Genomic DNA, 24,342 nt, shown 5'->3' on the forward strand with positions numbered 1-24,342 from the left:
CCCCCCCCCCCCCCCCACCCCCTCCTCCCTCCCTCTCTCTCCCGTCACCAAATGGCTTCTCCGCCAGACCGCCCCCCACCAGACCTCTGCCTGCTCCGCAAACCGTCGCCGCACTCGAACCCAGCGTCGGCCGTTCTGGCAGCGGTGCGGGGACGGCTGGACGCGGCGGCGGCTGAGCCGTTGCCGTCGCGGCGGGGTCGCCCTTCGCCACCTCGTCCGCGGCGAACGGCCCCGCAGTCTCCCTACTACTTGCCGCCCACTCAGTCGCTGGGGCTGAGAGATCTGCGGCTGAGGCGCTTGTCGGCATCGGCCGGCGCAAGCACATCGCACCATGCCCGCTCCGCCGCTGACGGCGGATCTGTGGTCGGCGACGCAAACGCACAGGCTGGCTGTGATCTGGCGGCGGTGGTCGACACGGCGCATGCATCGCTGGCGGCAACCACAGACTGGCCGCGTAAGCAGTATGAAGTCCTCCACGATGACAGCGATCCGTTCCGGGTCTCGGACCCGTGCAACGATCCGCCGCCGCCGCCACCGCCGCAGCTGAGCACCTCGTTCTGCGATGGCGGCGACGGCACTGGTGAGAGCGCTGGCGATGGCACTGGCGAGAGCGCGACTAAGGCCAGCGACACCGACGAGTACGAGTATGAGTACGAGTATGACGATGCGCCAGCTTCGCATGCCTCGGACCAGCTGCTTCTCATGCCTGGCGGCGATGTCAACACCCAGTTCTTCGACGCGCTTTTTCGCAGCAAGCAGGCCGGGCCGCGCAGCGAGTACTCGTACTACACTCACGACGACGTGCCGCGCCGCCCGCGCGCTGACTCGAGCGCCGCGCTCCGCGCCGAGCTTCGCGCTCATTCCCGCCACCCCAAGGCGCTCACTGCAGTCCGACGGCGGCGACAACTGGCAATTGCTGCCCTCTTGCGCGAGCCACGGAGCCCCAAAGTCGTTGCCGAGGTCCGGTCGGCACTGCCTGCAGCACCGCGCCGTGCCGCGTCCGAGTCGCCGTCCCGGCACGCCCCGCCGGCCTCGCCGCCGGCCCGAGTCAACCTCTCGATGTATGACTTTTCTCGCGAGGTCGGTGAGCAGTTTGTCGGGCTCGGCTCCGGCGACGAGGACGATGCGTCCGGGCGACTCACCGGTCTTGACACCTCTGCAGTGAGTGAGCTCACCGACGGCCTTGCGTTCTCAGACTCGTCACAGTGGGCAGTCCGCGGCGCGCTGCCGCGTGGCACCTACCTTCCGGGCTACGTTGAGGTCGATGCAAGCAATCCGGTGACCACCATCAACAAGTCGATGGCCATGTCTCGCTCGCCGTCACTGCGCACGCTCGGGGCCGAGCCCAATGCCGTGGAGGCTGTCGAGCTCCCGCGAACAACGGCCAATGCAGCCAAGGCGCTTATCTCGGCCTCTGGTGCCAACTGCCGCGCCGCGCTTGACCTCCCTGGCTCGACGCTCGTCCATGGCGTGTGGGAGACGCTCGCCATCGAGTCCGAGTCCGAGGCCGCCGCCGCTCTGGGCGCCGAAGATCCGGATGCCGCAGAGACCATCGAGTCAGCTTGCGTCATCCTCCTTCGCATGCATGTCGTCCGCAAGGCTGCTGCCGTTTACATCGGCCTACTCCCTGTCACCTACGAGTCGACGCCGCGGACGCTGGTCGCCGAAACCGCGTCGACGCTCGACTTTGCCGACAAGGCCGTGGTAGGCTCGTTCAACCTCTCGCTCGAGCACTGCGAGACGCACGACCCCAAGGTCCAGTGGTTCCAGCTCCCGTCGCACCGACTCTCGCACTACCTCCGCCTTCGGTTCATCGGCGTCCACCAAGTGGTCTCGCCCGACGGCCCGTTCCACCAGCTCGCGCTTCTCCGCGTTGTTGCCGGGCGTGGCAGTTGACCCGGTGAATGCGCCCCCAAGAGTTGCCTCCATCCCCCCCCCCCCCCCCCCCCCCACCCCCAACTTGTCGCATGTGCGGCTGTTCTGTTCGAACGCATCCACGTGGACCAAAAGGGGCAAAACGTTGCCTTTGCCACGAGACCTTCTCTGCACACGCCTCTCTGCACTCGACTTGCTCCTCTCCTCTATACACAACAAGCATCATGCGTCCCGTCCCCATCCCCGGCCCCGTCCCTGGCCCCGCCCCAGGCTCTCGCTACAAGTACGCCTGGACCCCCCCCCCCCCCCCCCCCCCCCCCGGCCACACACACACACACACTCACTCTTCCCTCCCTCTCCTCAGCCGCCGCCGTCCGCAGCCGAAAGTGACCATCCACAAGGGTGTGCGGTGCGATATGTGCGGAGCGACGCCCGTCCGCGGCATTCGCTACAAGTGCTCCGTCTGCGATGACTTTGACATGTGCATGGCTTGCGACGAGATGTACTACGCCTCGCATTTTAACGGTGCCCATCCCATGCTCAAAATCCGCTTCCCGGCTGGCTCGCCGGGTTTGGTTGCCGACCCGTCACCAGTTCCCATCCCCGGCCCGGTCCCCGGCCCGGTCCCCGGCCCCGTCCTCCCCGGTCCGATCCACCCTAGCCTGCCCACGCCCGAGTGGAAGTGCAGTGCGTGTACGTTCATGAACAACCTCGCCGACTCGGCGTGCGCCATGTGCGGATCTGCTGCCCCGTCGCGCCCGCCGCCGCCGGTTGTTGGCGGCGGCGGCCGCCCGGGCATCGGCCAGCCTATGCCCCACGATGCCGTGGCCTACTCGGGCTCGGTCCGGCGCCCGCCAGTGTCCAAGAAGGGCGCTGTCAAGAAGGCCCCACAGGCCCGCAAGCGCGCCCTCGCCCGCGCCTCAGCCGGCGCGACCAGCTCGTGGAACTGCGCGCACTGCTCGTTCGCCAACTCGGGCGGCGACGTGTGCGCCGTGTGCTTTACCGACCGCACTGCTGCCGTCGCCAAGGTCAACGACTTTTCCGACAACGCGTACTGCGTCGATTGCGTCGCCGCCCTGCACAAGGCGCCATCCGACGCCATCGTGCCGGCCGACGCCACAAAGTGCGCCAAGTGCCCGACCTCGTACGGCCGCAACCAGCTCGGCCGCTTTAACGCCACCTGCGATACCTGCGCTGAGGCCTCGGGCGAATGCGCCATGTGCGCCGGGCCTATCGTCCATGAGCTTCCCGAGCCCATGCCGGACTTTGCCGTTGCCTCAGCCTCGTAAAGACCTTTGACTTCCCGCGTCGCGGCGCGTTTGGACAACCATTCCGCTCGCTGACGGCTAGAGTACAACTGGATCGGCGCTGTCCAGAGCCACAGCGTCGCTGGCCTGGAGAATGGCCACAAAGACTCGCTCGAGCTTGGCCGGGAACGACATGTCTGCGGCAAAGAACTCAAAGACAGCAATGGCGGCGAGGACAAGGACAAACTCATAAAAGACAAGCTCCTTGCCGAGATTGAGCTCGCCGTCGCGCTCAAACCCGGGACAGCCCTGCAGCGAGAGTAGCTTGGCGAGCACATCCAGCGTGAGCAGGCCGCGGAGCGGGGTTTTCAGCGGCGCCGTGTCCTCACCAAAAAGTGGCGACGGCACGTCGGTCGGTGCAGACAGCGCGCCGATGTCGGCCAAAAACAGGGCAAGCGCCCGAAAGGTAAGAACTGCGCCGACGTCGCCGACGTTGCCAAGGTCCGGTGCGAGGAAGAGGTCACGGAGCGTGGCAGGCGTCAGCCGCGTCATCGTCGTCACCTGCATCGGGCGCTGGGCCAGCCTCGGCGTCGCGTACTGCTGGGCCACACTGGCAAACACCTGCTGCAGCACCTTTGAGTACGAGAGGATGAGAGCAAAGCCGTCGGGCGCAAAGATCTCGTTGTCAATGAGCTCAACAGACTCGAGACGGAGTTGGATCTCCTGGTTGCGCGCGGATTCGGCGGCCTCGTCCACCGCCAGCGCAGCCTCGAGGTCGGCATGCCGGCGCTCGGCGGCCGAGAGCCTGCCCGACTCGCCCTTGCTCCGCGATAGGCCGGAGCTCGACTTGCGCGACGAGCCGTGGCGTGCCCGCGACCGGCCGGACCGAGATGTGGTACCGCTGTTCCCGCCATCTGCGCCGCTCGCCTCTGCCATTGGTGAGAGAGTGCCGATGCCGCCACTGGCAAGCGCTCCGTGCTCGCGGGAACGCGAGCGCTTGGCGCGTGATGACGACTTGCGTGACTTTTTGTGCGACGATGTCTTGGCCGACTTCGACGACGAGCCGTTGGCGGCTGACCGCCCGTGGCTCGACCGCTTCTTGCGGCCGGCGCCAAGCGCGGCGGACGCTGACTTGTTGAGCGCACTTGAGGCCGACGCCATGACACGGGCGAGCGGTGAGGCGCGCGGCGCGGCTATGACCGACGACCGGCGGTCGTACGACTTGAGCTCAGCACCGTCGTACCCAGCAGCGCCGACATGCCGGGCGGCGGCGTGCTCGGAGAGCTGCATGCGCGCCAGAATGACATCACGCTCCTCGGAAGGAGTGAGCGTTGCGGCGTCGACAAGCCGCTGTGCGGAGAGCTGCGAGAGGGCAGCAGATCGCTCGGCGGCCCGGGCGAGCAGGCTCGACTGGCCGTCGAGGACCCTGGCCACGTGGTCGACAATAAACGACTCAAAGGCCAGGCCCGGCTTTCCCTCGAGCATGGCGAGGAGCTTGGCCCACGTGGCGTCTGAGCCCGGCTTGACGAGCGCGATAGCCGGCGGCGGGTCGGGCGGGCTCATCATGAGGCGGAAGAGCGCAATGCGAACAAGAGTGTTGAGAAAGTCGCGGAGGAGGACGACCGCATGTGGTGCATGTGGCTGGGTGTACAGCTCGGCTTGGATGGCCGAGTGCGCATACGGCTTGGCCAGGAGCCGGTCGATGTCTGCGAGCGAGTATGCGTCCGACGGGATGCCGGCATCGACGAGAAGTTTCCAAAGCAGAAAGCGGTCCATGTGGTAGACTGCGTCATCCTGAAACGTGCCTAGCATCGAGTAGTACTTGTAAACTCGCCGGAGGTGCGAGATGTGGCGGAGGAGTGCATTCTGGAGCTGGGTCTGGATGGCGGTGGAGAGCCGCTCCAACCGGGCTTGCGACGGGATCGCCGGCGGCTTGCCGCCGGGCTCAGCCAGCGCCTGCAGCGACGCTAAGATGAGCATCGACGAAAGGTCCGAGATGAGGAGCACAATCGACGACGACGACAAGAGAGAGTGTGAGGCGCGGTTGAGCGGCGAGGCCGCGTTGAGCGAGGCGCGGGTGATCTCGTTGCCGGAGGCGTCGACCATGCGGTCGTTGTCAAAGGTGCCGTCAAAGACGGTGCCGTCCTCAAAGGCAAACACGCCGCGGCCATGCTTGACATTTGCTCGCCACGAGCCCTTGTACACGGCACCCGACGCGTAGGTAAAGGTGCCAAAGCCGTGGCGGGCACCGTCGACAAAGGCACCGACGTACTTGTTGCGGAGCATAAACTGCGAGCGCGCCGAGCGCTGCACAAACCAGGTGTGCTCGCCAGTGCCATACGGCACGCCATTGCGCCACTCGCCAGTGTACTGCTGGCCGGAGGAGAGCCAGAGCATGGTTCCGGTCCCGTGCTTGACGTTGTTGAACCACTCGCCCTGGTACACGTTGCCTGAGGCATAGTGCATGGTGCCTTTGCCATGCTTGGCGTCGCGCGCCCATGAGCCCGAGTACACACACGCGCTGGAGCCATCATAGCTCATCGTGCCGTCCCCCTGGCGGAGGCCCTCGACCCAAGCGCCTTCGTATCGGAGCCCGAGCGCCGGTGCCTCAAACACGCCGTGGCCATGGCGGAGGCCGTCACACACCTCACCCTCGTACCACGAGCCGTCGGGCCAATCAAACCGCCCGCTACCAGTAATGACATTATGCTCAAAGGTGCCGGTAAAGACCACGCCATCGGGCCAGGTGTACCTCCCCGAGCCGTGGAGCAGGCCGCCGTGAAATGCGCCCACGTACAAGGCGCCCGAGACAAACACGGCCTCGCCCTCACCCTCAAGTTTGCCATCAAGCACCGGACCATTCGCCTCGACAATGCCGGCGGCCCAGATGCGGGCATCAAGCGGTGGCGGGGGCGCCGTCGCGTAGTCGATTGCAAACGAGACGAGCGAGTCGACAGCGGCCCGGGCCACGCCGCGGGCCTCTGCCCGCCGCTGCGCCGGCGTCAGCTCTGGCGGGCCGTGCGAGTACTCGGAGCCTTCCGAACCGTACTCTGACTCACTGCCGCCGTCCGACCTGCTCTCCTCGGTGCCAGCCCATTCATGGCGCTCACCCCGACGCCCTCCGTGCCCTCCGCCCGCTCCAGGGAACCCGCTCTTGCCGCTCCCGCCTGCACCCGGCGACGGCAACAGCGCCGCGCCCGACGGCAGGTTGAGCGGATTCAGCAGCGCATACGACGACATGGACACCTTGCGCCTCCTCCGTCCCAGGTCCGTGCAAACGGAGTGGTGGAGGGAGATGTGTGTGTGTGTGTGTGTGAGGGGGGGGGGGGGGGGGGGGGGGGGGGGGCCAAAAAGGACGGGGGGACGGTTGTAGCTTGCCCCTCTTCCGTGGGCTGCCGTTTGGCGGTTTGGTCGTTTGGCTCCTCCCCGGGGAGACACGGCTGGCTGGCCTCAAGCCAGAGGGATTCGATGAGTGGAGGGAGGTTTTGATCTGCATATCAACCTCATCACGAGCCAGAACGCCCGCCCCTTGTGGACTGTCTCGACGGCGCACGCTGTTTGAATCCTCGTCTGCTCCGCCTTTGCCTCGCCTTGTCCCCGCCTCTCCATCTGCCCGCCCGCCTCTCGAATTGGGCAAGGCCATCCATCAAAGTCACTTGGCGCGACAAGGCCTGACCCCACCCACCACCGCCCTCCCACCAACCCCGTGCACGACGGCCAGGGCCGCTTTAACCTCGCCAGCCACCACTCTCATCCCCGTCACCGTCTTTCACCTTCGAACAGTAACGCGCTAGCCCACACTCATCATGGCGGCAACAGGCTCGGCCGGAATGGCCGGACTCGGACTGGCGGCGGTGCGGAAGCAGCTGAGCCAGACGCTCGAGGTGACGGCGCTGCGGCTGCCGGTCCGGCTGTGCAACAAGTTCCGGATGGCGCTGGCGGATTACTCGCTTGTCTTGCCGCGGACAAGAGTCATTATCGACGACGATCAGAGCGTGACCGGGCGGAGGTTCCCTAGCCCGCAGCCTGGCGAAGACGACAGCGACGAGTCGGCAGCGGGCAAGACCAAGCTCTTGCTGTTGGCGCCCGAGATCGATCTGACGCTGGCGCAGCTTCCCGAGGCCGCACGGGCGCTGGTGGCTGAGCACAAGCTTGAGCGGGTGCCGTGGAAGGTGGTCAAGGGCTACGAGCTGATGACGGTCCAAGAGGTGCTCGACCAAGTTCTGCCCGAGGGCCTGGTTCGGCAGTCAGCCTTCTCGACCATCGGCCACATTGCCCACATGAACCTCCGCACCGAGGTTCTCCCGTACAAGAAGCTTATCGGCGATGTCATTCTCGACAAGAACACGCACCTGCGTACGGTGGTGAACAAGGTCGACACCATCGACAACACCTACCGCAACTTTGCCATGGAGGTCATCGCTGGTGAGCCCAACACGGTGGCCACCGTCCGCGAGTCCGGCTGCACCTTTACCTTTGACTTTGCCAAGGTCTATTGGAACTCGCGGCTGGCGACCGAGCACGAGCGGCTGGTCTCGGTCTTCAGCCCGTCAGACGTCATCGCCGACATGTTTGCCGGCGTCGGCCCGTTTGCCCTCCCGGCCGCCAAGATGGGCGCCACCGTGTACGCCAACGATCTCAACCCGGCGTCTGCCGAGGCGCTCGCCGCCAACGCCAAGGCCAACCACGTCGACAAGAAGATCCACGTCTCCAACGCGGACGGCCGCGACTTTATCCGCGATCTCATTGCCCGTCGCGTCCCTTTTACCCAGGTCGCTATGAACCTTCCGGCCATCGCCCCTGAGTTCCTCGACGTCTTCATCCACGCCTTTCCGCGTGACGCCTACCCGGTCCTCCCGCGGGTCCACTGCTACTGCTTCTCCACCGCCGCAGACACTTCGGCTGACGTCCTCGCCCGTGTCACCGGCGTCCTCACCTCTGCTCCGCTCGACTACTCGATCTCGGTTGTCCGCTCCGTTGCTCCGCACAAGGACATGATGCGCATTTCCTTCTCGCTCCCGCCCGACACCGTGTACGCGCCTGCCATCGCCGACACCTCTGCCACCCGCAAGCGCCCTGCTGCCGACCTTGATGACGAAGCTGCTGGCGAGTCGTCGCCGGCCAAGAAGGCCAAGGGTCTTGGCGGTGCCGATGCTTGAACGCAAAGTAAATATACAGCTCATCGAGCCTGTGGCTTGCAACGACTTTGAGAAAGCAAGCTGGCGTGCGGCGGGTGGCCGGCCGGCGAGCGGCGGGTGGTGCCACCCCACTTGCTCGTTCCTTGTACGTGACGACCAGCGCCGGGGGGGGAGGGGGGGGGGGGGGGTGGGCATCCCCTACGACATACCCCCGCCCCCTCCCCCCTTCCAACATCCTCCCATACACTCTTGCCCATTACAGCTATCACCCCATGCATACCATGTCTCTCCAGCTAGAGCATGGCTTTATGGATGGCTTGGGCATGGCCGGTGGGCGCGAAACCGGACAAAGGCGTGTGGACTTTGCCCTGTGGAGGAGGAAGGGCAGAGGGGAGGGGAGGCGGCTTTGGGCTAGGGAGAGACTGACTCTGGCATGGATGTCATACGTGTGCGTATGTGTATGTGTGTGTGTGTGTGTGTGTGTGTGTGTGTGTGTGTGTGGTTGTTGTGGCGGTTGTTTGTTCTGCTGGCTGTGGTCGACTTGTGGCGGCAGGCCTTCCCATGCCCGTGTGCTGCCAATGCGGCGAGACCAAGACCCGGTCACAGTTCTCGCGCAGCCAGCTGCGGAAGGCCGAGGGCCGTCGATGCCTGTTGTGTGTTGAGGAGTCGTCGACCAAGCCGCGGAAGACGACATCGCTGCCCAAGGCCATCCGCATGGCTCCTGGCGACGAGGTGGCCGACGGGAGCGGGGCGGAAGCCGCCGCGAGCACCGGGCTTGGCTCGGGCTCGGCCGAGGCTGCAACTGCGGCGCGGCCGCGGAAGGGGCGGAAGCGGCGCAGACGGCGTGGGCGGCGCGGCGGGCGGCGGAATCGCAACCGGAGGCGCAAGGAGGCGATTCTTGCAGCGGCGCAGGCCGAGCTTGCCACGCCGCTCTCGAACCAGACGGAGCCGCTGGTCGAGTCGTCGCTGGCGCGGGCGACACAGCTTGGCGACGTGACGCTTGTCAAGATGCTGGAAGCTGTGCTCTCGTCGCTGCGGTCGGTGCAGGATTCGGTGCCGGACATTGGCGCGCCGCCGGTGCTGGACACGACCGAGCCGATTGCGGTGGCTATCGACGTGGGCGAGGAGGTGGCGGTGGAGCTGTCGACTGGCGGACGTGAGTCTGGCTCGGGGCACACCTCGGACGAGGTCCACACGGTGCTGGAGCTGCTGCAGACCCCGACCCGCGGCTCGATTGCACGACCGGGCAAGTTCAACACTACGCTCCCAGATTCTGACTCGTTTGCCTCGGAAGAGTACGATGAGGACGACGGCGACGTTGCGGGAGAGCTTAGCCTCGGCGGAAGCACGACCGGGCCGGCGGCGGAAAGTAAGTCGCCGGTGTCGAGTGCAGCGGCGCTGCCGTCGGAAGACGTTGACCTGTTTGACCGGCTCGAGTCGGGCGTGCCAGACTCGGCACAGCTCTTCTCGCCGGCCGGCTCGGACTCTGGCGACGACCTGAGTGCGTCGAGCGTGGGGCAGGCCAGGCCGCTGATGCGGCCGACGGCGAGACTGGGTGCGACGAGCACTCGTTCGACGGCGAGCACGGGAGCGACGATGAGGGCGACGCCGACTCGGAGTTTGACGCTGGAAGCGAGGACGAGTACGATGCAGGATCAGAGGCGTCGTGGGAAGACACGTTTCCGTTTGAGGAGAACATCTTTGCGCTCAACCACCGGTTTGTGTTTGTGGAGAACATTGCGACCACCAAGGACATTGTGGTGTACCGGGCGCTGGACCGCGAGACAAAGAAGCTTGTGGCGATCAAGATTGTGGACGGGCTTGAGGGCGAGAAGGAGCCCAAGGAGGTGCGGATCTCGGCAATTGTGTCTGGCCATCCGTGCGTGGCGCACATGATCGAGTGGTATCCGATTCCGTCGACGCAGTGCTACGCGATTGTGTCCGACTGGGTTGAGGGCGTGGAACGCGAGGAGATCAAGCCGCGGCACGCGTGCCTGTACATTCGCGACACGCTGGCGGCGCTGGTGCACGTGCAGGACAAGGGCATTCTCTACCGCGATGTCAAGCCTTCGAACATGCTACTGCGGCGAGATGGCAAGGGTGCCATCATGATTGACTTTGACTGCGCCACCTTTTATGACGGCGGGCGCAACCACCTGTCGCAGTTGGGAACCGAGGGCTACATGGCGCCGGAGATGATGGCGATTGCCGAGTTGCGCAACGAAGGCGTGCCCGACGAAGACATTGATGGCTACGGGCTTGAGGTCGACGCGTACTCGGTGGGCATTCTCCTCGGTGAGGTGCTCTTCCGCAAGGAGGACGAGGGCGAGACGTCCAAGGAGGACTTTCTGCGGTACATCTCGCTGCTGCCGCACTCGCAGCAGCAGTTGCCGCAGTACGACTTGCTCCTCAAGCTGCTGGAAAACGATCCGGACAAGCGAATTGACCCGCGCGAGGCGCTCCAGCACCCGTTCTTTAAGGATCTGCCGCCGATCGGCTTTGGCTCGCTTGAGTTCTTCGACTCGAGCGAGGGCGAGGAGTCGGATGACGACTCGGCTGGCGACGACGATTCGCACGACGGCGTCAGCGGCAGCGGGAGTGGTGGCGACGGTGACGAGTGAGCTCTTCACGTGTGGGTGGTGGACGGCAAGTGACGTGCTGTCATCGGTGGCGGGCGGGGCCGCTGCCGCCATGGGCCGAGTGCAGCTGCCAGCCCCGGGGCCACAAACGTAGCTACGTTGGTGAGCCAGCCGGCATCGGCCGGGTTGGCAAACAGCCCGTCGTCGTCTGCGAGGTAGCTGAGCTTGTGGGCGTTATAATACTCGTTGGTGGTGAGTCCTGCGGCGATGAGCCGGGTCTGGCGGGCGAGGAGGTTGATTGTGAAGGGCAGCGCGAGGAGGCAGTGGACCACGAGCCAGAACGTCCATGGATAGCCGGCGTACATGGCGGCGACGAAGCGGGCGGCGGCGACGATGGGGTCGTGTGGCTCGGCCGCGCCATAGCGCAAGTGGGCGAGACTAGTGGCGTTGACGTAGAGGCAGGCAAAGGCGATGAAGAGGAGATAGGTGACGTTGACGGCCCACACAAAAAGTAGAACATGCGGTGGTTGGCGGCGCCAACGCAGGTGTTGGCCCACAGGCAGTGGTGGTCGTGGCGAAGGATGCAGACGTTGCAGACGGCGCAGTGCTTGGCGCGCCGCGGCATCAGCACATCGCACGGAATGCAGTAGTTGGGTGGAAGGCTACCGAGCGTGAGGAGCGTGTCCGGATTTGGAAGCTCGGCAGCAACAGCGGCGAGCATGGCGCGTCCGCGGGCGCCGTGCGGGACGGCACCGGGCTTGGACGAGAGGAACGACGCGTAGCCGTAGAGCATAAAGTTGCCGACGCCAAACATGATCGACGAGAGCAGCAGGTGCGAGGAGGTGAGCCGAAAGTAGACGACCCAGTACGTGCCGCCGAGCGCGACGCACATGGCCAGGGCCATGCCCACAAACCCGGTGTTGGGCGAGCCGCGCCGCGGCATCAGCGCCGCCCGCAGCCGCCGCCGCCACATGAAGCCACCAGCGATCGCGCCCAGCCACAGCGCGGCATGGCCAGCCCAGTGACCGACTGCCGCCAGCAGCGCTAGCCAGACCAGCAGAGCAGAGCCGGCGATGAAGCCAGGTTTCCACGGCTCGGCAGCTGCGGCTGCAATGACGGCCGCATCGGCGCGGCGGGCAGCAGCAGCAACGACGAGCGCCGGTGGGGCGTTGGGTGGCAGTGGCGCATCGGGATTGCTAGCTAGCGGAGCAAGAACCCGCTCTTCGGCGCGAGCGAGGAACCGCGCCACGCCTGTGTGATGCCTCTCTGCCGCCGCAGCGCGGGCGGGCGTGCCATCGGGGCCGGTGGCAAAGACGGCGTGTGGCGGCAGAGCGGCCAGCGCCGCCACAACTCCCACACCGTCGCCAAGTGCAGCCGCCGTCCACAGCTCTGTGGCGTCAACCATGGACATGCCCGTGGGAGGGGAGGGGAGGGTGTTGGGGAGTGGTGGGAAGGAGGGGTGAGCGGGGCTTGCGCCATGTGTGTTCAGATCAGATCAGACCAGATCAGATCAGATCAGCCTCTCCCCACCCCCCCCCCCCCCCCCTCCCCGCACCACCTCCCTTCTTTGTGGAGGTTGTTGTCACCGCTGTCGTCAACGTTACCGCGACCACGACCTCACTCGTCTCTCTCACTCCATATCGCGAGTCGACAGGACTATGTTTGCGGTGCATGGTGCGCTTCGGACAGGAGTGCGTGCTGGATGGCGGACGGTGATGCCTGCGGGTGGGGCGAGCGGAGCGCGGCGGTGGATGGCGGGCGCAGCGGGGTCGGGCGAGGCGGCGATGGCGGGCGGTGCAGGTGGCGATGATGCGGCCGATGAGGCTGCAGGCGTTGGTGCAGGCGGACGGCAGCGACCGCGGCTGGAGGCACTGCGGGCCAAGCTGATGGCGGAGGAGGGAGTGTGGCCAGCCGGCGCGGGCGCGACTCGGGCGAGCGTGCGTGGCGGGGCTGGCAAGCGCGGCAAGACGAGGCAGGAGGGAGGCGGGAGCGGACTGGCGGTCCACATCCAGACGTATGGGTGCCAGATGAACGTGGCCGACTCGGAGGTTGTGCGGGCGGTACTGGAGGATGCCGGATACGAGTTTGCGGCGGATGCGGACGCGGCAGACGTGGTGCTGCTCAACACTTGTGCCATCCGCGACAATGCCGAGGCCAAGGTGTGGCGGCGGCTGCGGGCGCTGAAGGAGCAGGCCGAGGCGCGGACGGCGTCGGCACAGATGCGGCGTCGGCGGGTGGGCCTGCTGGGATGCATGGCGGAGCGGCTGAAGGAGCGGCTGCTGACCGAGGAGCGGCTGGTCGACGTGGTTGTCGGCCCGGACGCGTATCGTGACCTGCCGCGGCTGCTCGCGCAGGCCGAGGAGCGCGGGCGGCGATCAACGTGATGCTGAGTGCGGACGAGACGTACGCCGACATTGCGCCTGTGCGCGCGGATCCGGGGGCCAAGTCTGCCTTTGTCTCGATTGCGCGCGGGTGCAACAACATGTGCGCGTTTTGTATTGTGCCGCGGACACGCGGTCGCGAGCGGTCGAGGCCGATGGCGTCGATTTTGCGCGAGGTGGAGGCGCTGGCGGAGCAAGGCGTGCGCGAGGTGACGCTGCTCGGGCAGAACGTCAACTCGTACGCGGACCTGTCTGCGGCGCCTGCGCCGGGTTTTGAGACTTTTGAGCTCTCGTCGGGCTTCTCGTCGATTGTCAAGCGCGATCAGGGCGGCGTCCGGTTTGCCGAGCTGCTGCAGGCGGTGGCGTCCGTCGATCCCACGATGCGCGTCCGGTACACCTCGCCGCACCCGCAGCATTTTCCGGAGAAGTTGCTGCACGTCATGGCGGAGACAGCAAACGTATGCAACTCGATCCACATGCCGGCGCAATCGGGCTCGGACAAGGTGCTGCAGTCGATGCGGCGCGGGTACACCTTTGACTCGTACATGGAGCTCGTGGGTCGGATCCGCGACATTGTGCCGGGAGTGCATCTCTCGTCGGATTTTATCGCCGGCTTTTGCGGCGAGACGCAGGCCGACCACGAGCAGACGCTGCGGCTGATGAACGAAGTGCAGTATTCCAAGGCGTACATGTTTGCCTACTCGATGCGCGAGCGGACGCACGCGCACCGCAAGCTTGTCGACGATGTGCCCGAGGAGGTGAAGAAGGCGCGGCTGGCCGAAGTCATCCAGACGTTTCAGACCAATGCTGCAGAGCTGCATGCGCGCGAGTCGGGGAGCAGGCATGTGGTCCTCGTTGAGGCGCAGTCAAAGAAGCGGGCTGGAGGGCTGGTGGGGCGGACCGACTCGAACCTGACGGTTGCGTTTGACGGGAGCAGCGCGCTGGCACAGCTGGACGGGCCGGGAGTGGCGCCGCGGGCACCGCAGCTCGGCGACTACGTGCAGGTTGAGATCGAGAGCACCGGCTCGCACACCCAGCTCGGCCGCGCCATCGGACTGCAGAGCGTGCCGTGGGTGGTGTCAGTTTAGAGTGTTTCAGCGGAAGATGGCCGGCGGCAGCGAGGCTGTGTGGCGGTGGCCGGACTGAGTCGGGCGGGACGCCGAACGGGAGCTCGGATTGGTGTCTGTAGCAAAGGGTACAAAGTCGCCAGTGGTCCAGATGCGGCTGCGCGAGACGCGGTGCCACTTGGAGTGTGAATACTTTTCCCACACGCCCTGAAGCTGGGCCGACGGCTCGTTGGCAAGCACTCCGGTGAGGTCCAGAATACAAGCCTGGAGGTCATCGGAGGTGAAGCCCGAGTAGTAGGAGAGCGACGGCGACCAGTAGTTCCAGCCGCGGGTGGAGAGGGCGAGGCAGAGCGAGGCGGCAGCAGTGAGCGAGGGCGGGTACTTGAGAAAGTCGTACGAGTGGATGGTGCACTCGCAGTAGTAGCGGGCAAGCGAGAGGATCTCGTCGGGCAGGTCGTCGACGGCGCGCGCGTAGCGGACAAGGAATGGCAGCGGCGTCGAGACTACAAGCTCAAACTTGAGCGTCTGCAGGATGATGGTCTCCATTTGGATGACTTGGGCCCGCGAGTAGGTGTTGTCGGTGATGAAGACAAAGTCCTTGACCAGCGGCGGGTAGATCTCTTCAAACTTGGAGGCAACGAGCATGGCGGCGACGCCGACAAGCTGCAGCTTGCACCGCTTGACGTTGCGCTTGGAGAGGAAGCGGTCGATGTAGTTGATGGTGAGGAAGAGGGTTTCGGACTTGAGCCGGTACTCCTCGGCGACCTCGACGAGCCAGTCCATGAGGATAGCCCGCATCGCCGGCGTAATGTCGCGCTGCGCCGCCATGTAGTTGGGCAGCGGCGCCGTCCGCGTCTCGTTCTCCCGCAGCGCGGCGTACACATCCTCGGCGTACTCGGCGCAGTAGTTGGGGTCCGACAACACCGTCGCGTCGATGTTGGCCACCTCGTCGACGACTCCTGTGCCCGACGCCGACGCCTCGAGCGACATCGGCACCACGCCCGTCGGAGTGTCCACCGACAGCGCCGACCCGTTCATGCTCTCCTGAACGCTCTGCATCGAATCGTTCTGTGGCAGGTCATCCCTCTCTGGTGAGCGTGGAGCATTCGAGGGGAGGGCGAGCCGGCGCGGGGCGGGAGTGAAAACGAAAAAGGGCGGGAAACACAATGCATGTTTGGCGCCAAGACGGCCGGGGCCACTCCCTCCGCCGCAAACACTACTGTAGCCGGACGGGGCAAGCAAAGAAGATAGACAGACTGGGACAAGGGCAATGAGCTAGCGTGTTGTGGACAAGGGTGGCATGCCGAGTGTGGCGGGAGTGGGTGTCGGAACCGGGAGGTAGGCGTGGCTGTGTCCACGGGTGGAGGCAGCGGGTGATGGGCGCGCCATCATGGCGCGCAATTGCGTACCATTGAGACATTCTTCGTGAGCGCCACCAAGGCCCGCGCATCCTCCGCAAGCGAATGTGTAAGGTAGGACGAGGACGAGGAAGCCGTGCTCGTTGGTGCTGGGTTGTAGTTGAACATCGACGACATGATGCGTCGGTGATTGGGGGTGGGAGGGGGTGGGTGGGTGGGGTGGTGGGGGAGTGGAGCGTGCTTGGCTTGGCAAGAAAGCGCGGGCTCGGCCCATCGTTGCAGTCCGCCGCCTCCCGCCACGGCCGGGGAGGACATCACGCCGTCGTCATCGCCCTGCACTGGGTTTAGGGGTTTGTGACACGGGTATTTTAGCGGGGCCATGTGTAGGCGGCGAGTACGACTTGGGGTATGTGCGGATATCAAGGCCCCCGGGGCGGGGGAGGAAGCGATATCCTTGGGGCTAGTCGACGAGTGGGTCGCGGGCGCCGAGGACGACGTCGCGGAGCGTGTTGTTGGCGGCCCAGTTGACGCCCGACTCGAGGATGAGCGACTGGAGGACGTTGCGGAAGATGAGCGACTTGCGGTTGAGGAACTCGAGGTGGTTCTCTGCTTGGACGACGGAATGATTGCGGCGGGCAAGGTCGCGGATCTTGGCGTCGGAGAACTTGGCGACGGCGGCGCGGAGCGAGCGGTTGTGCTCTTGCAGGGTGCGGTCGTCCATGTAGATCTGGGCGAGTTCCTTCTCGTAGATGCGGGTGGCGGCGGTGAGCTCGGCAAGCTCGGTCACCTTTTGGTCGCGGGCCTTGATAAGAGCGACGACGGCGGCGTTGGCCTTGCGGTCGTAGTCTGAGGCGTGGAGCTCGTCCTGCGGCCACACATTGCTGGCCTCGTCCGGATGCAGCAGGGCCCGGGCAAGCTCAGACTGGTGGGTCCGCTCGATGAGCAGGTCCTGGCGGCGCAGCTCGAGAGTAGCGTGCAGCAGATCGTCCCGCAGCGCTGCGTTGGCCTCGACAAGGCCGTCGAGCAGAGCATCGACGGTGGAGCGGCCCGAGTCGACCGCAGCCGAGACTCGGGCGTTGAGCTCCCGCGGCAGCGATTCGAGGGCAGCTGTCACTGTTCGCGCGTCACCGGCCTGCTCTGCAAGCCACCGCTCGACCTGCAGCAGGAGGATGAGCTCTTGCTCGTCGCGGGTGAGCGCCGTGTCGGGCGCGGTTGAGGATGCGCCGGCGGGGAACGCCATGCTTGTTGCGTACAGAGACTGCGACGGGGAATGAGTGTGAGGATGTGGATGGGAGGGATGAAGGGAAAGGGGGCCGGGGGGGGGGGGGGACGGGCGTACTTTGGCGGTGGAGGTGAGCGAGCCGTAGAGGTCGTCGAGGGCGGTGGTCATGGCGGACGGGAATCTACGCTGTGTGGGGTAGGGGGCAGCGGGGAGGGGAGGGAGGCGTGTGTGTGCAGAGGGAGGGGAGGTGGATGCTGTGTATGTGCGTGGGTGGTGGTGGTGGTGGTGGTGATGTGGGTGGCGGTGGTGTGGTGGTGTGGGTGTGGGTGTGGTGGTGGTGTGGGTGAAGTGTGCAGGTGTGGCGCCAGCGCGATGTGGCGGGCAGCGGTCAAGAGATACCGCTGCCACGAGTTGCTATCACTCACGAGTGGCTGACCGAGGTTAAGCAGCTGGCACCGTGCTTTGCTAAGAGCTCCGATGGCGTTGACAAAGTCGGCTCGGGAAGAGCGGGAAGATACCGACTGACCCGTTCGATGACGATGCGCGACAATGACGACGGGCACTCTCTGGGCACACAATTCTTACCTTGATCTCGGGTGTACGCGAGTCTGCAGCTGCACATGTACGCGCGGATCACCGTGTCATCGGCACGATGGTCTTGCACTGAAGGCCAGACCAGTAGATGCAAGGAACACTTGCAAACCGTCGAGCCAGCGGAGCGACCGCTCGACCGGCAACTGAGAGTGTGTCGTCTCTGGTTTCGTATGCTGTATTTTTGGGATGGCTGGCTTGTTGTCTTGAGCGGCTGCCTTCTTGGTGTGCTGATATCGATGACGATGCTGACAGTAGCTATGGCCATGTTGCTGAAGCGCTGCGGCTCGGCCGCTCTAGAGTCGACTCGGTGTGAGAGAGACGATTCATGCGACCATGGGACAGTGAATGAGCTTCAACGAACTGCAAAGATAAAGCCAGGCCAGTTGTAGAGGACAAACCGGGGAACGCTGTGTAGGGGTAGGTGAACATGGTTTGAAGTCTTGCTCTGCATCAAGCACAGTCATTGTCTTAGAAGGAGGAGGAGTAAGTGATCTCAGCGGCAGAAAGACCTCTTGCGTGGTTTGTATTGTAGATGCAATGACGACATTGGCAGTTAGGCGTGTGCAAGCTCTTGCAAGCATGAGCGGCGGATATGTTCTCGCCCGCCCTGAGCGATACACCCTTGCTCTTGGACTCTTCATTGCAACATGACTAACTACATGTATGGTGCATGAGGGAGTACCACGGGATGGTAAATGAAGGGACAGACGCACTCGTAGTGGGATAGTGTTGTTAGCGATGGTCCGCTGGGCAAGTTTGGGTGTGCAAGCAATTTTTGCCGGTGTGACGTGTCCGCGGCGCTAGTGTGCTTCGATGTGCTCTCACGGGATAGAAAGCAGTCTACAACCCATGGCTAAAGCTGACATCAATGCACGTGCCACAAACATGCCTGATGTGGGGCTGACGAACAACATCGGTCCTTATTTCGTTGCACAGAGGCTCTGAAAGTGGGGCGTGGGTTAGGCGTCGGGTCGCCGCACGGTGTCGGCGAATTTGCGGCGGCTTCGGTCGACAAAACTAGCAGCGGCCTTCGCTGTGGAGACCAAGTCTTGTAACCTTTGAACCACCAGCAAGGACCGACATAATGGCGTACACGTACTCTGGCTACGACTCGTACGACTACTCGTCGTCTGGGATGGACGATGTTGGGGAAAAGGTGAACGAGCCGCCCGATGTGCTGGCAGCGGGAAAAAGAAACAAGGCGGGCGGAAAGGCAGGCAGCGGGGTGATGCTGATGGAGCAGCTTGCGGCTGAGGTGACCGATGATGAGCCGGCGGTGACTTCTGCGGAGCCGATGGATGCCGGAATAGCGGAGACGTCGCTCCAGACGGGGCTCTCGCCGGCGCAGGTGGCTTCGTTGCGAATGACGCACGGGTACAACGAGGTTGTAACAAAGCCGACGCCGGCGTGGCTCCAGTTTGCGCTGTTCTTCTGGGGCCCCATGCCGTGGCTCATCGAGATTGCGGCGGTGCTCTCGATTGTGGTGGGCGACTGGAAAGGGCTAGGCATCATTGTCACGTTGTTGGTGATCAACGCCGTCATCGGATTCCACGAGGAGCGGCACGCCGGCGCGGCTGTGGCGGCACTGCAGGACTCGCTTGCGCCCGACGCCACAGTCCTCCGAGACGGCAAGGTGCGTGTTATTCCTGCGCGCGAGCTTGTGCCCGGCGACGTGATCATGGTCAAGGGTGGCGACATTGTGCCTGCAGACGCAATCGTGGTCCCGCTCAAGCCTGTCGGAATGACGGCGGCGACGGCGTCGCGAGTGATGGTGGATCAGGCTTCGCTGACCGGTGAGTCGCTGCCTGTCTCGCGGTCGTACGGCCAGCGGCTGCTCTCGTCGTCGCTGGTCAAGACCGGCGATGTGACGGCGCAGGTGACGGCGATCGGGGCCGAGACTGTGATCGGCAAGGCCTCGTCGTTGGTCTCGGAGGCCTCATCGAGCGCGCCCAAGGGGATCAAGAAGACTCTGGTCAAGCTCTCCAACGTCATGCTCGTCATGGCCTTTGTGGTCGCACTTGTTCTTCTTGTCCACGGTCTTGTCCTCCACCGCGATCTGCTTGAGCTTCTCCAGCTGGTCCTAGTCATTGTCATTGCCGCCATTCCGGTGGCCATGCCAACGGTGGTGACGGTGACAATGGCCGTCGGCGCGCACCAGCTGGCGCGGGCCAATGCGGTTGTCACGGAGCTGACCTCACTCGAGCAGCTTGCATCAGTCGACATCCTCTGCTCGGACAAGACCGGGACGCTGACACAGAACAAGCTCTCGCTTCACGACTGCGTCGTACCGACCAAAGCCATCACCATCGACGACGTGCTCGACGCTGCGCTCTTCTGCTCGGTCAATGACGACGATGCGGTTGACCATGTGTTCTTGCAGGCCGGCCGAGCCCGCGCTGCAGGCGAGCCTTGGATCAACGTCTCGCGCACGGAACAGCTCCACAGGACCGAGTCCATCCGGGTCCCAGTCACCAACTCGGAGGTGCTCCTCCGGCAAGCGCGGGCGGCTTCGGTAACCATCGATACGGGATCGGCCGGGACTCAGCACCCGGTGGCAGCAGGCGTTCGCATCCTCCATCGTGTTCCGTTTGATCCGGCGGTGAAGCGGACCGAGGCCACCATTGTTGATTCGCGGTTTGGCGAGCCGTCGGTGTATCGCGTGGCCAAGGGCGCGACCCATGTGATCGCAACTATGTGTGGGCTTGACGACGACGTCAACTACTCGGCATCGGTTGAGCACATGGCCAACCGCGGTTACCGGTCGGTGGCAGTGGCGCGATCGGTCTCGAGCTCGCCCGACGACCCTGACGCGCAATGGGAGCTTGTCGGCCTCTTTGCCATTTTTGACCCGCCGCGCATCGACACGGCCCACGTCGTCCGGCGATGCCACGAGCTCGGCATTGAGGTCAAGATGCTCACCGGCGACCAGTCGATCATTGGGCGTGAGACGGCGCGGCTCATCGGGCTCGGCGACAACATCGTGACCGCTGACGAGCTCTTCTCCGACTCGCTTACCGACGCTATCAAGGCCGAGCGGGCCGAGGCGCTCGACGGTCTCGGCGAGGTCTATCCCTCGCACAAGTATGCTTTTGTCTCTCTTCTCCAGTCGCGCGGCCACGTGGTGGCCATGACTGGGGACGGCGTCAACGACGCGCCGGCGATCAAGGCTGCCAATTGCGGCATCGCCGTCGAGGGTGCCACCGCGGCAGCACAGTCGGCGGCAGCAGTGGTGCTCCTCAATCCGGGCCTCTCCGCTATCATCAACGCGGTCGAGGAGGCGAGACGGATCTTCACTCGCATGTCGTCGTACATCACCTTCCGCATCGTCGACTCTTTCCACGTCTTGTTCTTCCTCGCCATCTCGATCCTCTTCCTCGACTTTGAGCTCGACTCGATCCACGTCGCCATTCTTGCCATTCTCAACGATGTCTCGCTCGTCTCGATTGCCTTTGACCATGCCCGTGACTCGGCACGCCCGCTGAAGTGGAACCTCCCGTTCCTGCTCATCCTCGGTGGCGTCCTCTCATGCGTCATGATTGCCTCTACGATCGTCACCTACTACATCGCGCACAAGGCCTCGTGGGGCTGGCAGCTCCAGGTCGATGCTACCAAGACCGCAGTCTACCTCCAGATCTCGGTCTCGGGCCACCTCGCCATCTTTGCTACCCGCGTTCAGGACTCGCTCGCCGTGCTCTATGCCCCGTCGCGGGTTGTCGTCGGCGGCGTCCTCGCCTCGCAGCTCGTCGCCACTGCCCTTGCTGGCTTTGGCATCCTCATGGAGAAGCTCGCCTGGTCGCACGTTGCCGAGATCTGGGGCATCGCTGTCGCCACCTTTCTCATTGTCGACTACGTCAAGCTTGTCTTCCACATCTTCTTCACCGACGATGACGAGACGAGCGTCGCTGCCCCCGCGCGCGCTCCTGACAATGCTGCACCGCCAGCGGGCTCGGTCGCCACCGTAGCCGCGCAGGCTAAAGACCATTGAAAGAACGTGTTGCGGGAGTGCTTTTTAGCGAAGATCGGTTCCCATCGTAGGCAAGACGTGGAGGGAAAGGAGGAGTCAGCGCGTCGTGAGCCGGCGGTCAGCAGCGGTTCGTCAACAGTGGTCGTGCCATCCATCCATCCTTGGGGAGGTGAGGTCGGAGCAGGGCAGGGGTGGGCGGAGAGGGGGAGGGGATGACAAGACGTGCACAAGACGACACACACACACCTCCAGATACGTAAGACATGGCAGGGGAGAAGACGACCAAGACCAAGAAGGCGACCAAGGCCAAGGCCCAGGTGACGACAGAGGCCGGCGTGGACAAGTCGAGCAAGACAACGTCGGCGGGCGGCAAGAAGCCGAGCAAGAAGAGCAGCCGCAAGCGGCGGGCAGAGGAGCGGGCGGCGGCTCGGGCGGCAGCCGAGGCTGCGGCGGCGATGGACGATCTGGCGGGTGGCGGAAGCGACGACGGCGCGGACGACGAGGGCGACGATGGGCGCAAGACCAAGAAGGTGCTGGACGAGGCCGAAGTGACCGAGTACGTCAAGGCCATGAAGCGGCGGGGGTGGTGTACCTCTCGCGGCTGCCACCGTTCTTCAAGCCGCCGCAGCTGCGCGATCTGCTGGGCAAGTACGCCGAGGTGACGCGGATGCACATGGAGGAGGAGGACGCGGCCAAGGCGCGGCGGCGGAAGAAGCTCGGCGGCAACCGGCGGAAGAACTACACCGAGGCCTGGGTCGAGTTTGCCTCCAAGAAGGATGCCAAATCAGTTGCCACCATGCTCAACGGCAACCCGATGGGCGGCTCGCGGCGCAACTACTACCACTACGATCTGTGGAACATCAAGTACCTGCCGGGCTTCAAGTGGCACCACCTCTACGAGTCGCTGCGCATCGAGCGCGCCACCCGCGAGCAGCGCATGGCTCACGAGACGACGCAGGCCCGCCGCGAAGCCGAGTTTTACATGCAAAAAGTCGAGCAGGCCAAGACGCTCGACGCCATCGACCGCCGCCGCGAGCGCCAGGCCGACCGCAAGCGCAAGCGCGCCGGCGATGCCGCACCCGCTGCCTCCCCTGCTGACGCCTCGACCCGCCGCCGCTCCAAAATCCATCGCAAGTTTGCCCAGCGGACCATTCACGAGACTGCAGGCTCGTCGGGCTCTGCCCGGCCCAAGATGTCGACCCAGAAGCTCTCGTCGCTCTTTGGCTGAGAGCCCACTTTACTGCGGCTTGAGCTTGGCCACAGGGCGCCCGCCGAGCGCCGCGACGATGCGCGCGAGCAGGCCACTGCTACCAGCCGCGGCCAGCTGTGGTGCCGCTGCCGCCCCCGGCCGCAGATGCAGGCCGCCGCGTCCGCAGGGCGCCCTCGTCGGCCACGGCGCCGCTGCCCGCGCACATCCAACTGCGCATGCCACGTACCCGACCGCGACCGCGATAAGGCCCGATACCGCCGTCGACGCCGTCGGGAGCCACGAGGCGAGAACTCGAGCGCGGTGGAGTGCAAGCGGGGCGTGGTCGACGTCGCCGGCGCGGCCGAGCGCCTCGCAGGCGACCGGAAGCGCCTCACAAAACGTGGTCTCGAACATGCCGCGGAAGGCCTCCATCCGCGCCGTAGCCTCGCTGTACGCCACCTCGTGTTTCAGCGCAGCGTGCGCATCGTACGCGGCACGGGTGAGGTAGAAGCACGCCGACGCCACCCGCCGGCAGTCGGCCACCCGCTGCGCGAGCGCTGTCTCGGACGCGCACATCGCCGAGTACACCGATCCCGAGTTGTCAAACGAGACCAGCTCGAGCGTGGCAGCGTCGATCAGCTCGGGCGTATGCAGCATGTCGGCGTAGCCCGCCAGGCACACCGCGCCGGCCGCGTTGGCGCGCAGCACGTCTGGATGCCGCCGAGAGAGATGCACGTCGAGGTAGTGCTCCGAGGTAAATGCCTTGCCGCACAGCTGGCAGCCCCAGAACGAAGCCTCGGCCGGATTCTTGGCCTCCTCGTGCCCGGCGTACACGTCCTTGTGCAGCGCCAGGGGGCACTGCGCGGCGATGGCCGAGCTCGGGAGCCCGTACGGCGCAGCCGCCAGTGGCGCCAGCACAAACTCCTCCAGCACCTGCCGCACCACCCGCGAGCCCTCACGCGAGCATCCATCGACGTTGATCACATGCCCATGGGAGTCCTGCCCTCCCAAACTTCCAGAATTGGGCGTTGGGGTCGGCCCCGCCGTCGGCGCGGCTGTCGGAGCGGCGCCTGTGATGGGCAGCGCCGTGAGCGCGGTTCCCACGACGAGGAGCGCAACAGCGAGCGATAGTCTCGTTCGCATACGGTGGAGGAGGAGGAGAAGGTGGAGGAGGAGAGGGGTGAGGGGTGAGGAAGAGAAGAGTTGCCGGCGGATGGCCTTGCAGCCCCGGAGCCAGAGTGGTAACCCCAACTAGGAGGGAGGGGGGGGGGGGGGAGGGAGGGAGGGCAGGATCCATCGCCAGCCTGCGTCTGGCAGCTGATGCGCAATCTTTGATTGCAGGCGAAGGGCAGCTTGGCGTGGGGGTTCTGGCCAGCCCAAGCAAGCCTTCATGACGGGCTTGTGTTGCCTTTATCCCCAGCCCCCAGCCCGAGCCCACAGGCCCAGCCCCCATGCTATCCGATGGTCGACTTTGCCAGTGCCCTTGCTTCCACCAGGCCCATCTCCTGCCTGCCCCGACCAGGCCTCGGCGCCTTGCTCGGCTCTTTGCCTGCAAGCTCGTGGCTGATTCACGTGGTGCTCCGCGTGCCGTTCGCCTCCACCACCAAGCCATGCTCACTACCCCAGGCGTGGCAAAGAGCCACCTTCACAGCCCCTTTCCCTGCCTTCCCCCTCATTTCCCCTTTATCCTCCCCCCTCCCCTCCTCCCCTCCCCCCCCCTCTTCTTCT

The 24,342-nt window shown here is 65.0% G+C and overlaps 11 protein-coding genes across 11 annotated transcripts; 7 read left to right on the forward strand and 4 right to left on the reverse strand.

Moving 5' to 3' along the window:
- Window positions 1–51: 51 nt before the first annotated feature.
- Window positions 52–1,934, forward strand: AMSG_04011 (uncharacterized protein; the record flags this gene model as incomplete). The annotated part of the gene is made up of 1 exon (XM_013903808.1): window positions 52–1,934. The coding sequence occupies one exon, from the start codon at window positions 52–54 to the stop codon at window positions 1,894–1,896; it is 1,845 nt and encodes a 614-aa protein (XP_013759262.1). The 3' UTR covers window positions 1,897–1,934.
- A 76-nt stretch (window positions 1,935–2,010) lies between these two features.
- AMSG_04012 (uncharacterized protein) lies at window positions 2,011–3,180 on the forward strand. Its single transcript, XM_013903809.1, has 2 exons — window positions 2,011–2,158; window positions 2,240–3,180. Exons 1-2 carry the CDS (start codon window positions 2,100–2,102, stop codon window positions 3,162–3,164), a joined length of 984 nt encoding a protein of 327 aa, XP_013759263.1. The 5' UTR covers window positions 2,011–2,099; the 3' UTR covers window positions 3,165–3,180.
- Window positions 3,013–6,362, reverse strand: AMSG_04013 (uncharacterized protein; the record flags this gene model as incomplete). Its single annotated transcript, XM_013903810.1, has 1 exon — window positions 3,013–6,362. One exon carries the CDS (start codon window positions 6,360–6,362, stop codon window positions 3,222–3,224), a length of 3,141 nt encoding a protein of 1,046 aa, XP_013759264.1. The 3' UTR covers window positions 3,013–3,221.
- Window positions 6,363–6,928: 566 nt separating this feature from the next.
- On the forward strand, window positions 6,929–8,308 carry AMSG_04014 (tRNA (guanine-N(1)-)-methyltransferase; the record flags this gene model as incomplete). Its single annotated transcript, XM_013903811.1, has 1 exon — window positions 6,929–8,308. One exon carries the CDS (start codon window positions 6,929–6,931, stop codon window positions 8,279–8,281), a length of 1,353 nt encoding a protein of 450 aa, XP_013759265.1. The 3' UTR covers window positions 8,282–8,308.
- A 434-nt stretch (window positions 8,309–8,742) lies between these two features.
- On the forward strand, window positions 8,743–10,970 carry AMSG_04015 (serine/threonine protein kinase). Its single transcript, XM_013903812.1, has 2 exons — window positions 8,743–9,772; window positions 9,811–10,970. The coding sequence occupies exons 1-2, from the start codon at window positions 8,822–8,824 to the stop codon at window positions 10,879–10,881; spliced, it is 2,022 nt and encodes a 673-aa protein (XP_013759266.1). The 5' UTR covers window positions 8,743–8,821; the 3' UTR covers window positions 10,882–10,970.
- Window positions 10,887–12,250, reverse strand: AMSG_04016 (Zdhhc12 protein; the record flags this gene model as incomplete). The annotated part of the gene is made up of 2 exons (XM_013903813.1): window positions 10,887–11,277; window positions 11,331–12,250. The coding sequence occupies 2 exons, from the start codon at window positions 12,248–12,250 to the stop codon at window positions 10,887–10,889; spliced, it is 1,311 nt and encodes a 436-aa protein (XP_013759267.1).
- An 880-nt stretch (window positions 12,251–13,130) lies between these two features.
- AMSG_04017 (CDK5 regulatory subunit-associated protein 1) lies at window positions 13,131–14,579 on the forward strand. Its single transcript, XM_013903814.1, has one exon. The coding sequence runs from the start codon at window positions 13,223–13,225 to the stop codon at window positions 14,306–14,308; it is 1,086 nt and encodes a 361-aa protein (XP_013759268.1). The 5' UTR covers window positions 13,131–13,222; the 3' UTR covers window positions 14,309–14,579.
- On the reverse strand, window positions 14,299–15,325 carry AMSG_04018 (G2/mitotic-specific cyclin-A; the record flags this gene model as incomplete). The annotated part of the gene is made up of 1 exon (XM_013903815.1): window positions 14,299–15,325. The coding sequence occupies one exon, from the start codon at window positions 15,323–15,325 to the stop codon at window positions 14,315–14,317; it is 1,011 nt and encodes a 336-aa protein (XP_013759269.1). The 3' UTR covers window positions 14,299–14,314.
- A 645-nt stretch (window positions 15,326–15,970) lies between these two features.
- AMSG_04019 (uncharacterized protein) lies at window positions 15,971–16,885 on the reverse strand (the record flags this gene model as incomplete). The annotated part of the gene is made up of 1 exon (XM_013903816.1): window positions 15,971–16,885. One exon carries the CDS (start codon window positions 16,883–16,885, stop codon window positions 16,106–16,108), a length of 780 nt encoding a protein of 259 aa, XP_013759270.1. The 3' UTR covers window positions 15,971–16,105.
- A 1,660-nt stretch (window positions 16,886–18,545) lies between these two features.
- Window positions 18,546–21,446, forward strand: AMSG_04020 (plasma-membrane proton-efflux P-type ATPase; the record flags this gene model as incomplete). Its single annotated transcript, XM_013903817.1, has 1 exon — window positions 18,546–21,446. The coding sequence occupies one exon, from the start codon at window positions 18,546–18,548 to the stop codon at window positions 21,444–21,446; it is 2,901 nt and encodes a 966-aa protein (XP_013759271.1).
- A 544-nt stretch (window positions 21,447–21,990) lies between these two features.
- On the forward strand, window positions 21,991–23,384 carry AMSG_04021 (pre-rRNA-processing protein ESF2). Its single transcript, XM_013903818.1, has one exon. The coding sequence runs from the start codon at window positions 22,202–22,204 to the stop codon at window positions 23,120–23,122; it is 921 nt and encodes a 306-aa protein (XP_013759272.1). The 5' UTR covers window positions 21,991–22,201; the 3' UTR covers window positions 23,123–23,384.
- The last annotated feature ends 958 nt before the right edge of the window (window positions 23,385–24,342 follow it).

This window comes from Thecamonas trahens, assembly GCF_000142905.1.
Source record: "Thecamonas trahens ATCC 50062 unplaced genomic scaffold supercont1.16, whole genome shotgun sequence".
NCBI classification, from domain to species: Eukaryota; order Apusomonadida; family Apusomonadidae; genus Thecamonas; species Thecamonas trahens.